This window comes from Haliotis rufescens, unplaced genomic scaffold (genome assembly GCF_023055435.1).
Source record: "Haliotis rufescens isolate VD_foot unplaced genomic scaffold, xgHalRufe1.0.p SCAF_1, whole genome shotgun sequence".
NCBI lineage: Eukaryota > Metazoa > Mollusca > Gastropoda > Lepetellida > Haliotidae > Haliotis > Haliotis rufescens.
The window spans coordinates 46,012,409-46,026,228 of record NW_025963779.1 but is presented as its reverse complement, the minus strand read 5'-3'; the positions used below and the strand labels follow the sequence as shown (position 1 = coordinate 46,026,228).

At 37.5% G+C, this 13,820-nt stretch overlaps 1 protein-coding gene across 5 annotated transcripts in view; it reads left to right on the top strand.

Moving 5' to 3' along the window:
- Nucleotides 1-1,046: 1,046 nt before the first annotated feature.
- Nucleotides 1,047-13,820, top strand: part of LOC124136479 (small conductance calcium-activated potassium channel protein-like) — a 444,627-nt gene continuing 431,853 nt past the window's right edge. For all 5 annotated transcript variants that reach the window (XM_046502402.2, XM_046502399.2, XM_046502403.2 and 2 more), the window contains exon 1: nt 1,047-1,868. In XM_046502402.2, the coding sequence (XP_046358358.1) occupies nt 1,161-1,868 (708 nt within the window). In that variant the 5' untranslated portion in view covers nt 1,047-1,160. The remainder of the gene's footprint in view (nt 1,869-13,820) is intronic.

Here is a 13,820-nt window from a genome sequence, read left to right as displayed (position 1 = left end):
ATAAAGCACAGTAGAGTTCTAACTCTCAGGCAAAATATAGAAATAATTAAATAAGTGGAGTAAGATTGAACACAGTTTTAATTGAGAGAGAGAGAATGAGAGAATAATTAAACAATTCGAACTTGTCACCAAGACCAAAGATACACCTTATTAAAAGATGGGCCAGAATTACATTCAACTGACTTCTGGATGTCATCTTCAGTTCTTCAAAATGAAAATACTTACTTAAAAGACTATTTTCTTTTCAGATGCAGCTGTACAGTATTCGGTAATGTAAACGTCACGTCTACATACCTCGGGGGATTTCAAGTTGTTTGTTGAAATGATATATCAGCACACAATATGACGTTGGGACAGAATATGATTCAATAACTGCATTTAAAGTCGCTTATGAAACTATGTATACCTTAGTATTAGAACGGGATATGTTGTATTACTGGAAGCTTATGAATGTAGGTGAGATATGAACTGAAACGCACAACAACCATCCTTCATCATTGCCAATACGTCCGGACAAACGAAACGAGAACGATTCCGCAAATTCCTTAGTATATCAGTGGAGCTTGTGTGCACTAGAGGCTGCACAACAGACACATTGTGGTCTGATGACGTTGACGTTGATATTTGTAATATATACATTATTCGTAAGTTGACGTTTATATTTGAAAGTTTACATTTAGTAACTCAATCACGGATATTTCTGACAGGAAGCAACATTTTCTAGTGGTTCGTGAGAACATATACTGGTGTATCAAAGGCGATTTTAAATAAATTGTCAACAGTGTATCTGGTATCTAGATGGTTTCTATAAAATTACAATGGTGAAACATTGCAATGGAGAGTTATATGCTCTATAAGCCGTCAGCTCTATTTGAACCTTCCTCCCATTTCAATGATGACGACAGAACCTAAATCCTGAGAGCGCTACTACAAATGCTTTGTTTTCTGTTATAGTGAGAGTCGTCGATCGATTCCACAATTCTATATGATATTTAAATATGTCGCTTGTATTGGTGGAAGCAGCCAATGAGCGTGCACGACTTGACTCGACAGAGTATCTACAGCATCCGTCGCTCACTGGGCTTTCAGACAGTCGTGGCTCGGGGATCGAAACTATAATAGATGCTGGCGATACGTCGCTGCTGGAATCACAGAATGACATGGCAGAGACGACAACACCGCCACATTTCCCCGAGCTAACTTTCCCCCCTCTACCCGGTCCTCGCAATCAAGATGGCAGAGTTAACCGTGGCTACACATCTCCTGATATTGAACTCCAAAATTATAGCTTCTGTTCTGATGAAAAAAACAGCCTTCCAACGTGTGACACCGCTTGCCGTGTAGCTCTAGCGCCCCGCGCTCACAGTACTATGAAAACAAATCCACGCCCGCGCGCTCAGATGGAACGTATATTGCCGCTAAATGGCGGGCGAGGAGAGGAGGACGGTAGATCGCACAGCGAACCCGAGTGTAGTAGAGCTGAGGACATTAAACACAAAGTGAAAGAGTCGGCAATATCGGATATTGGTGCTGACTACATGAGGGTTAACGGAGCCATCACCTCTTTCAAACAACTGCAGAAACCTACTTCAATGCAGTCTTTGCCGACATCGTCCAAAATGAGCTATGCCTCGACAGAAGAGGCAGGTGTGGCTCTCGTTGGCATAACGGATTATCAGAAATATTCCGAGGCAGAGCGAAGTCATCACAAAGCCAGACAGAAAAATGTTGGATACAGACTTGGGAAGAGGAAGGCGTTGTATGAAAAGAGAAAAAAAATATCAGATTATTGTCTTGTGTTCGGAATGTTCGGGATTATTACCATGATTCTCGAAACGGAACTAGTAATGGCTGATGTGTATTCCAAGGTAAGGTATGATATATATTATCTCTTCAGGTTAGTCAGTCCATCATTTCTGTTTCATAATAAAGCACTATACAAATGCTTATTGCTCCAAGGCATTGGCTACATAATTTAATATTTGCTACATACGTCGTGGAGAGGTCCGTGTAAAAAAGGTTGAGCTTATGAATGTGGCAATAGATACATTTTAATAAACAGTGGACATGTACGTGTGCGCACGTTATTGCGTGTGGGGAACCGGTGTGTGTGTGTGTGTGTGTGTGTGTGTTGAGGACAGGAAAAGGGTTCAGATGATGATGAGGAGATATTAGGGACACCACACAGCCGGTCTCTCTCCGGGAATTATACAAATATTTAATTTGTGTTATGATTCGTGTGGTGTTGTTGCCATTGGTTATTGGGTAAACATATGGCGCAGATGTTTCAACTAAAAACTGTCAAGTGGTACGCTGTCATGCCAAATTTCATAATTTCCTCACCTACAATGCTCAGATAGGTTCCTTGAATTATCCAGTGCGGAATAGTTATTAAGGTATTTAATTCAGGTGTTTCAGCGTTTATGACATATATCGACGTCTGTTGCCCTTGACATATTCTGATTTTTAATCTGTACTTGTTTCCAATATGTTGTTGTCTGATTGTGAACAGCATAACCCAAGAGGTAATTGGCTTGTTAATGTAAACCATATGCATGAACTGCGGGCTCGTCGGCTGCTCCGTGCTGCAGTCCACTGATGGGCACATTGTCATGGTTGTATTAGTTGAATGCCAGCTCTTGATCTGTGCGCTTTGCTTGCAATTATCTTATTTTCACAACCTACATCAATGCCTTTCAGTAGGTCTTATCAATTATATTTTACAAGGATAAGTGTTTTGTTGCCAAGCTACAACTGTGCATGAAAGGATGAACTCCCATGTACCCATTATATCTGTCATTTTTATTGACACAACAAATCTAACTGGATATTAACTAAAAAAGGATTGAAGGCTACCTCTGTGATCTGATAAATTCACTGCTGATTAAATTTACTTACTGTGGGTTGACACCACTTGGCAAATGTACAAGTCTGGTTCTCCTATTTGGATGACATTGTTGCTGACACAGTTAGACAGCTGGAACATAAATTTGCTTGTTGACTTTCTTGTTAGAATTCTGATTCTGCCCAGTATTGCTTCATTTGCATGGACACAATTTCAGTGTATGATTAACTGACATTAAGTGAAAGTACAAGTGACCTTATGATTAGACATCACAAGACCTATGAAGCTGTGACCTTGCATGGAGGACCCAAGCTACATTATCCTCATGGAAATCAGATCTGATGTCCACTTTATAGGTATCCATATTGAAAATACTGTGTGATGCATTAAAGGTCACATGAAAATAAACCTGTTTTTCTTGTACTTTTTCATCATGAAAAGTATTTACCTAGTAGTTTCAGAGGCAAAACAATAAAAATATCAAAAGTATCTAATTTATTTTATTCATTAAATCGGTTCATGTTTTATTTCCATAATTAACATATCATGGCTTATGCCCCTTGCAATATGACGTCATTGGTGCCAGTTGATAAAGGAATGACGTCATAAGACTTTATTACACCTGTTTCACGTGGTGAAGGTACAGGTGTGTGATTCTATCTTCTCAGATGCCTATTGTTTTGTTCTGTGCCCACTGTTCAAAATACAACGCTAAACACAATTTCTCTAAAACTATTTCATTTTCCAAAATCGTGACTGATAAGACAACAATGCATGGATAACAAACTGTAAGATTCATGATGATGGTTGGAAGGGTCCGTTGTATTAATTGAGCTTATTCCTTCCATTGTGTTGCGCATATTGACTCTTACTGAGTTGCTGTTGTGTTCTGTGAGAGTTTATACCTGCTGGTTCTGAAACTGATTGGAAGCAGATGGTGTACGATCCTTATATGGAAACAGGCTAAAGGGACAGCACTCTCATCAAGACCCCCTGACAGGGGTGTTTTTGTAAACAAATGCCATAAAGTTGAAGTAACTCAGAAAAGTTTGCTGTTTAGTTATTAAACAGATAAAATCTAACCACAGTAACATTTAAGAAATGTGTTTTAGCAGGAGTAAGGTGATATTTGTTCATAGTTTCACTAGATCATCATGAATATCCGCGATGTTGTCTTGAGATCCGTTTCATTGTATGCAAATTGTGTTTATTTTCATGCCGAGCTACAAGTAATCAAATATTAATGTGTCTTGTGAGGTACATTGCTTCAGACAAGAGAACTGTACTTTTGAAATAGTCAACCACTGCACTAACACTAAGCATTTAGCCAGTGCTTGTGCTATATTTTCAGTCTTTTCCCCCTCCTTTGCCCTTGCCAACAACTCCCTCATCCAGCATCAGCCACCCTGTATTACAGACACTTATTAAAAGAAACAGCAAAGGCTGATTGTAGGCCGAGACCATTAAAACAAGATTTCAATGAAAAAAGTTTATTTTAGTGAGCATAGAGAAAACAGTACATACATCAGATGGAAATCGTTCACGAATCACCTCGACGACACAAGATGGAATAACTTTTCTCTGATTCTTCAACTATTTCTGCAAATCCCACAAGTGAACCTCTTGTTTATGAGGTTTAGATAGATTCTGAAATGAAAAAGTGTCTTTTGTTAGTCGCACAATTAAAAAAATATCATACCATTTAAGTAAATATTTTTGTCATTCAACCTGGATGGATGCCTATATAAAAGGCAACTTATGTTCATCATATATGCATATTCTTTATAACCTGTTAATAATTCAATAATAACCAAGACAGTTTATATTTTTTTATCAAATGAAATGATGTGTTATGAATTATGAAATGATGTGTTTATCATGTTAATTACTATTGGTTTGAATGCTTCTTAAAATATTGTGGACATGGTTCAATATCACTGATGTAATTTAGTAACCTTACAAGTTACATATGTTTTCATAACTGTCTATCAAATAAACATTTATGGTACTGGAGATTAATTTTACTTGTCAGATTGCATGATTGATCTTCAAATGCATTATAAAATAAATTGATGAAAGTAAATCATATCATATGTATTCTGAACTTTATTTCAAGTGTTTCTATAAAAAAGGGTGGTTGGGTAGCCTTATGGTTAAAGCGTTCGATCGGCACGCTGAAGACCCAAGTTCGATTCCCCACGTGAGTACAATGTGTGAAGCCCATCTCTCGTGTCCCCCTCTGTAATATTGCTGGAATATTGCTTAAAGCGGCTTAAAACTATACTCACTCATTCACTATACCATCGGGAGGAGGGACTGTCTACATAAGAAAATGATTACCGTATTCGAATAAGCGCCCCGCCCTGCTCTAATAAGCGCCCATGGCGATATTTGCTAATTCATTGGCTAGTGAACAATCCAAATTAGCACCCCTTCCGATTGATCAGTGTACAAAAGACTTTATTTATTTGCGTATAATATGAACGCGTGTGCACCCTTAATTATGGGCAATTAAATTCTGGAAAAATATATCTGTCGTATATAAACATTTTAGGCTGGCAGCATAAACCACAAAATTTATCTTTCGACTCTGTTCACCAAAATAATATTCTAATAAGAACCCCATATTTCTAATTTTGAGAGCGCCCTGGGTGCTTATTACTTGAATACGGTACATATTTAATAAATATAAACTTATTGAAGATGCAAAACCATTTTAATCTGAAACTGTTCCAGATGATTGCTAAAGGGAACAACACCAAAGAATTATAATTATGATTTACCAATTCCTTGATTGTGGGTTTCTAAGGTCATTCGTTTGGGACATATACATCTGTTTCCACCTTTCTCTAGAGTAGTATAGGTAATGGGGGTTCTGGCTCACTTCAACTGGAGTCAGATTTATATACCTATACTGCTACTACAGATGGAATTTTTTATGTGTAAACGCTGATGCGATTCAACGATCGTCATGAGTCGTATTAAAAGAAACATCAATATTAATTAATAATGGATAAAATTTACTATAGCCCACGAGGATATTGGAAAGGTATAGGAGCAATGAAAAAATTAGCCACCGCGGCTAAGGTATCTAAAGATGTGGCCAAGGATTGGTTAAAGAATCAAGCGATGTGGCAAATATACTTACCAGCACTGCGTTATATACCGAGGAAGAAGTTTGATATTTTTACAACGAATGAAGTTCATCAGGCTGACCTCTTGTTTCTTCCCCACGATAAGGTAAGACGCAAAACGTATAAATACGCTTTAACCATAGTGGATGTGGCAAGTCGATACAAAGAGGCTGAGCCATTAACCTCGAAAGATTCAACAGAAGTAGCTAATGCACTGAGCCGCATATATAAACGCGGACCAATAAAATGGCCTAAGTTATTTCAAGTAGATCCTGGTCGCGGGTTTATGGGATCGGTAACTAAACTGTGTAACAAAGCACGATGTCGAAATCAGGCGTGGTGAAAAAGAGGCCCACCGTAGTGAAAATTTTAACCGGACATTAGTGGAACGTTTGTTTGGATATCAGTATGGGATCGAAATGAAATCAGAATGATTGAGATCAACCGAATGGGTGACACGATTATGAGCTGTTGTATCAGTGCTGAATAATGAAGTAACGAGATTAATCGGGAAGAAACCATCCGATGCGATTAAAATGAAATCCGTGATTTCAGAATCTTCAGCACCGAGGAGAGGCAAAGAACGAAAACTTCTGGATAGAGTAAGCGTAAGATACCGTATTTTCTTGAGTATAGTGCACACTTTTTTCCCAAAAAGCACAGCTGTGTAGAAGGGGGTGCGCATTATACACGAAGAATGAGTTTGGATGTTTTTTCCCCCCATGGAAAGACATTGCCGTGAGCACGCAACACCGGAAATACCATGTCAACAAATCCATACTGAAGTACGCAAATTAATCATGTAATTACACTGTCAGTGTTCTTTGTATATCTGGACTTATGTTTGTTACTTATTTCATTACTTTTATTCAAAATTCCTTTTAATATTGTTTTTATTAATTTCGGCGAAATCGTGTGTGAAGCGATCGGAAGATTGCACAACTCACCGTTATTAACAGCAACCACGGTCAGAATACCGCTATTGACACCTTTAAACGAACTTTAGTTGACAGAGAATGGATACATATATCATAAATGACATACTTTGACTCGTTAAAAGTCATATTTGTTTTTGTTTGACGATTCTATGTCAACATGAAATTCTCGCGATCACACGATCACATGCGCGTGAGCCTTGACGGTGACTGGTCAGACTGGTTCCATGTAAAAAATAATACCCGGGAAGAGCGATCAGCTGCTTCGCTTAGGGTTATTATTATTTTAAATATGTTTAGTAAAGGCTGCATATAATTAAGAAAATAATGGAATATATTATTCCTGATAAAGAAAATAGTTTCAGATACAATTTTTGCCGATCCTTGCATTAAAAATACTATAAAGTTATATCATTGGGTGTGTCTTGACCGAATCATCGGTCGATTCCAAGAAAACGTGTGTACAGCTGATTGCTGTTTCCGGCTTAGTTTACGAGAAAATACACAAGGTAATCTTAATCCCTGGATATAAAACAATGCCTAGTAGAACAATAAATACTATTTAAACGGTAAATAAACATGTCTGGTGATTTTTTATCTCAAATTTCGAATTTGTACTGACAAAGTTTTTCATCACCCGTTCTTTTGCCGGACTTCGCTTAAGAGGTAACGGTGTAATTTTTTTCTGCGTATAATATTCAAATTTCTTTTTTTTCCAAAATATTGAACCCACTAGAGGGGTGTGCGCATTATACATGGGTGTGCACTATACTCAAGAAAATACGGTATTTATACCAGCCCCGGTGAACTCGAAGGAGGCCTACGTTGTGCAACCGATCCGATTTGGTCCCTTAAGACATATAACATTAGTTGATTGGTTACGAAAGAAGGCGAGCCTATTCTTTATTATCTTAAAGATGGACCAGGCAGGGCATTTGTAAGAGAAGAGTTGTTCATAGTTCCCGACGATACAGTATTACCGCCCTAAATAACCATAAGCATAGGTGGTTACACCATCCTTATCAATCCATCTCTGTATCTAAGGGGGATAATGATGTCTTGTTCATTCTTAATCCATATATCCTATGATTGTAACTTCTTAAAGAGTTCATCTCGTGTTTGAACGTTCTACCCTTGAACAATGCTTCTTTATACTTTCGTGTTTGATATGCTTTTTTACCACATACTTCTTAACGCCCTTAGCTTTTCATATCTCTCCATTATCGGACTTCTTTATAGAATACATCTTAGGTCTTAATCCGACATACTCCGCTATAGGAGTCCCAGCACATTCATCTTCATCTTACCTAACACCTTTTTATTTGCTACGCTGTGCAGTGGATTATCTTTTGGGTAATCGCTCGTGTTGTTCATATCTATTTTTTCTGCCATATCCTTATACACATCCTCGGTTTGTATTTCCATCAACAAAGAATCTGTGTAAGTATATAACACCTCACATCTATCGCCATATTGCTTCTTAAGTTCGTTGTAATAAAAGTCATACATTAAGTGTTTTGACAAGTCAAGAATACTCATACCAACGTACACCGGTCTGTTGAATTTTATATTACTCTTCTGCATATGCAATGCGGCTAAGTCGTTATCAAATATCTTGCTTCTGTTAAAAGCCGGACTGGCTATAAGTTTCCTGAGTCTTTCTTCCTCATTAGATCTGACTAATTTAACATCAACACGCTTTCGTAGATTCTCCAAAGGTTTACCAAATACTGAGTTATTCATGAGCTTATATAGATTCTTTTCAAAATCGCTGGTAGCTATCTTTCCATCTTATCTTATCCATCAAATTTGGTACGAGTTTTTCTACGTTAGCTAACCTAGTATTACCCATCAAGGAGTGTTGATATTCCGACATCCAATCTGTATTCACCATTAATCTTTCGGGAGCTAGTGGATAACTGTTATGGTCTTTATGTAACGAAGTTAGATATTCCAAGTCAACTTCTAGTATGTACCCTTTATTCACATTGATATTATAGATATCATTCATTTCGACCCACTCAAAACCACCCGTGGGTAAAGGCTGACTCATAGCCCATCCGTACAAATTGTTGGCGTCGAGATATAATATATGCGTGTCGGGTTTACTCGGATCCACTAATTTATTATTAGCCTTAGAATACCTTTTAGCCCCCATCGATATACCACCTCTTAACCCTTTCTCAATTAAACAAGTGCATATCGTAATCGGTGAGTAGTTTTAGTTCTACACCGGTCTTCTTCAACAATGCATCCCACGATAGTCCGGGACTGGAATAGTACCATGCCGGGTCCAAGCCGTATTGTTTTAAACATGTCTTTCTAAATATCTTGAATATGTTGGCGAGTAACAGTACATTGGTTTTTAAGTACAGATCGTGATAATCACCTAAATTATTACAACCTAAGTTATCCTACACTGTCAGAGCGTGTTCTTAATCGGCATCAGTTATTTTAGATTCTGTTAAGTTACTATAGAATGATTCAAGGGGGGGTAATTTAGTTTCGTCGAATCTAGACCAATCATCCATATATTCGTAAGGATATACACCTTTTCTCAGCAACAAATGACGAGTTAACCTATCGGTATATTGATTTGTTATCGCAAAGTCATCAGGATTGTTCACATTAGCTAAATTGTCCAGGGAAGATAACAGAAACTGTACGGAGTCTATGAATCTAAGCCCATTACTTTGCTTTATTCTGGCTTTCCCATCCTTGTCCGTATAATGTATAGTTTTAGTCAACGAGAACGATATATATTTTTCTATATTATTAGGAATACACGTTAAGCCACCGTCTGTCTTTGAGATAGCTTGCATAATGAGATGAGAATCGTATCCTCTAAGGTTATGAAACACAACGGGGATGGGTATTGTTTGAGAATTCATTTTTAGTTTCAAGTTACACTCGTTATGCGCGGCTCCCCGATAATTACCCATGACGTGGCAATGATCTCTTACGGAATCCCCATTCAGGGGTTTATTACAAACATGACAACTCGTTGACTTCTTATAGGCCCTCCAATCATCCCTCGTCATACACATGGGTTTCTTACGCGATACATTTTCCCTGATTATTCTCTCTTCATTTTGTAGATATTCTAGGAACTTTCCCGCTGCATCGGGACCTCTATAGATCACGGGCGGGTTTGTTTTCCCATCATGCCTTACAACTATATATCCAAACCCACAAGGAATATGTTCTTGAGTTTTGTATGTAAAACTATCTTGATTGCTTCGGTCGGTATTTTCTATAGGTGTGATAAATGCTTCGAAGTCGGTGTAAATTACGTACGGTACTGGCATTTGATTACAATAATGTTCAAATTTTAATATATTTTTCCCCTCTTTAGGCATATCAATCCTGATAGCATTCTGTCCAACACCTCTACAGTCTACTTTATGCGCTTCTTATAGATCTTGTCTGCTGTACCCATGTAGGCATCTTTCGCAGAAATATTTCTTTTCCTTATGGGTTGTTTGATCATATAATATCCTGCTTAAACTCTTTATCCATGTATAAAGATATTTACCATCTTTTTGCGATCAGAAATGCATTGATTCAGGGAATATGTTCTGGAGCGGAGCTTATCCTGTGTACAACAATTCCTTTAGAAGAATGTCCGAAAACATTAATAGCTAAATTATTTTGCTTTTCCACCTTATCAATTTGTGATATTGGTGTAGGTTCGTCTATACCATCGAGGTTTAGTCCATCGTTTTGGGGATAGCTAGAAGGTCTATCCAAGTTTTTTGTCTATGGGGAACAAGGCAGATCTTATCATCATTCTGAAACAGTCATTGCCTTTATTTTTTACATTAATTATGGCTTTTTTCTTTTTATAATACGGGGGTAAATCTATATAAGATCCACCTTTGAAGGGCATATAATTTGCTATATCTAAATATAAACTATCGATTTTATCCACACCCCAACCCCAACCTCTATTAGTCCAGCGTTCTAAAGTTTCCTGTATCCTCTGAATTGATGTATCTAATGATGCGTTTATAGTATCGGATTCGGTTATAACTTCTTGATTGCTCCGGAAATATGGTTCGGTATATTCAGTGCTATCGTCTGCGCTACTTTTACTCAATGACATTTTAATCGTCAGCTGGTATTTTATACTATGTAAATCATCTAATTCCGCATTAATTTTGCTCGATATGACAGGCTTAACATCATTAACATCCATGTTGGAATTAAATATCCATCTTCCAACCTCTTAGATATTTACCAATGCCGGCTGATGTGTGTACACATTTTAATTCTTGTTGTTTTTATCCCGTTTCGCCTGTGTTTGTTTGTGCTATTAATTCGGTATTAATATCTGAATTTGTACCTGGTTTTTGTTGATTGGTAGCAATAACAATTTTATTATTATAACCTATCACTTGACAGATCTTTGGTTCCATATTACTCGGAGACATGTATAGTCCCGGCGCATAAACGTAGTCTACCTTGGATTGAGCGTACTGTAATACATCTTGATAATGCTTATAGACGATGGTATGTCAACTTGTGAATTAATAGCATCCTCCACGTTTGCAACAAACTGTTTTTGTGCATCGAGCGCCGTCCCAGAACCGATTATTCACGTTCGTGTTTGCGATTGTGCACCAAGAATTGCCCATACATAAGTTCTTATTGATTCATTAACTCTTACAACTCCTGGGTTAGTAAAATTATTTTCTGTTTTATCATATAGAGTATCATTCCAAGCATTTCCAGGTGGTTGCTCAACCTTTTGGACGGTGAAAGCAACACCACCCTTAAAGTTCATACGATCATCTCTCCACTTGTTACTCGAGAGAGCAAAGCTCGGAAGAAGCCGACCTCTTTTCAGTAAATCATCGCTCACTTCTTTAACTGAGTGTGCACCAGCGTATTGAATACCTAGACCATGGTTAACTCCACTCAGACGCCAATCTTTACGTGTAGAAACATTAAATTCCTGACAAATACGTTCGAATGCCCACCTATTGTACGGGTTGTTTGATGCATTCCATGCTCGATCCTGCGGTAATGGAGCACTAATTTCTTTAAGTATACGTCTGCTCTGATAGTACACGTGAAATGATAAAACAGACTTATTTAGTTCAAATCCTGGGGCATAAAGAGATGCATCACATCCTGTTGTTGCAAACCATATGGCAAAGTTTAACTGATTCTGCCAAAATTACATCGGATTGTGGAACCAATCATGCACCATTTTATCGCTAGTTGCCGTGAACCTGTATTTTTCAAAGATATCAGGGAATTCAACAAAAAAATTAGCACCAGAGGCACTTACTAAAATCGACTGATTAGTAATATAAGTTGATTTCATATTTAAGTTATGATATAGTATCATTGTATATTTAATATGTATGTTACACTCCTAGGAATAACAAATGGTCAGTCTATTCAACTGCTTCATACTATCGATAACTCGGATGGTCAACTTGAAGTCGCTATCTGTGATGTAACGTATTACCCGCAGTGGACCAATATAAGTGCTGCGAGAGAAAATAATGAGTTTAGAACTTTTAACAAACACTACACTACACTATATCTGATGGGTATTACAGCGTATGCTCACTCAATGATGAAATTTTTAAGTCTTTGGGAGCTAAATGAGTCGAATGGGATACTGAGTTTAAAGTGCTGGAAAAGAAGAAATAGAACTTCACCCGTACTTAGCAGTAGATATACTTGGATTACCAACGAAAATGACAATACAACCCAACACAAAAGTGCAGGGAGTTAAATTGCCTGATTTAGTTCCCTATAAAGAGTTGTGCATCCATCTTGATCAGATAAGCACGACGGATAATATTCAACTCGAAAGTCCTTCAACTCTACTCAGAGCTATTCCAGTCAAAGATGAAAAATACAATTGCGGTAGAACGGAATCTTTCTCATCATTACAATATAAAAAATTAAAGCGGCATATTATTTCAGACCTCAAAATTTCTGTATTAGATGTGAAACATCAACCTGTACATATAGGATACTTGAGTGTTACACTCCATATTATAAATAATGGTTGATTCATCAGGCCCTGGAACGCTCAGACAATGTAATACAATTGCGCTTTCCGTCATGGAGACACAGAAGGATTCGGTAAACCCGGTACCGATGGTAAGTTATACGCTTTACACTTACAAGATAATGTATACAAGCAGAAAGAAGTTACATTCACAGGTAATCTAGGAGATGTAAGCGATGTTGACGTTAGTAGACTCCATAAAAATACTTAGAATAATCTTACTCTCAATGATGATAATAAATGGACTATGATCGAAGCAAACATCGAGTGGCTATTGAATATCATCATTACCCCACCATATGTGATGATGGGTAAGGCACATAATTTAACTAAGATAATAAATAGTGGGATAGTACTCGGGGCTTATATCCCATCAAAACGAAAAAGTGTGTTAGTTACCCCCCTGCCAGAAAACCCAGGTTATATGTTATATAGTCGTCCGGCATAAAAAAATGTTAGTTTAAATTTGGTTACTGAATTCCATGATATTAAACAGAACTTGAGTGCAATACCTAATCTTTCTACGCTTATTATTGAAGTCTTGTTCGGAGATGCACCGGAAGATGCCTTCGAAATATTACCAGGTCTATCGATTAAATGGCTAAAGAAACACCAACGACAACGTTGCAGTATTATTCATATTGGAGCATCACCCGTTGCAACCCTTGAGGGGGTCCAAATTATTAAAAGTGACAGCATTTGTCTTACTAAGATATTCATGCCATATAATATACATTTGATAAGGTTGATGTTTTCCTCTCAAAACATTTAAGCAAGACCAATTAAAGACTATTATATGACCGTAATATACACTATGGGTTTATATCCAGCGCTTGATGAGGCATCTGAAAAGATGGATACTGTTGATGGAT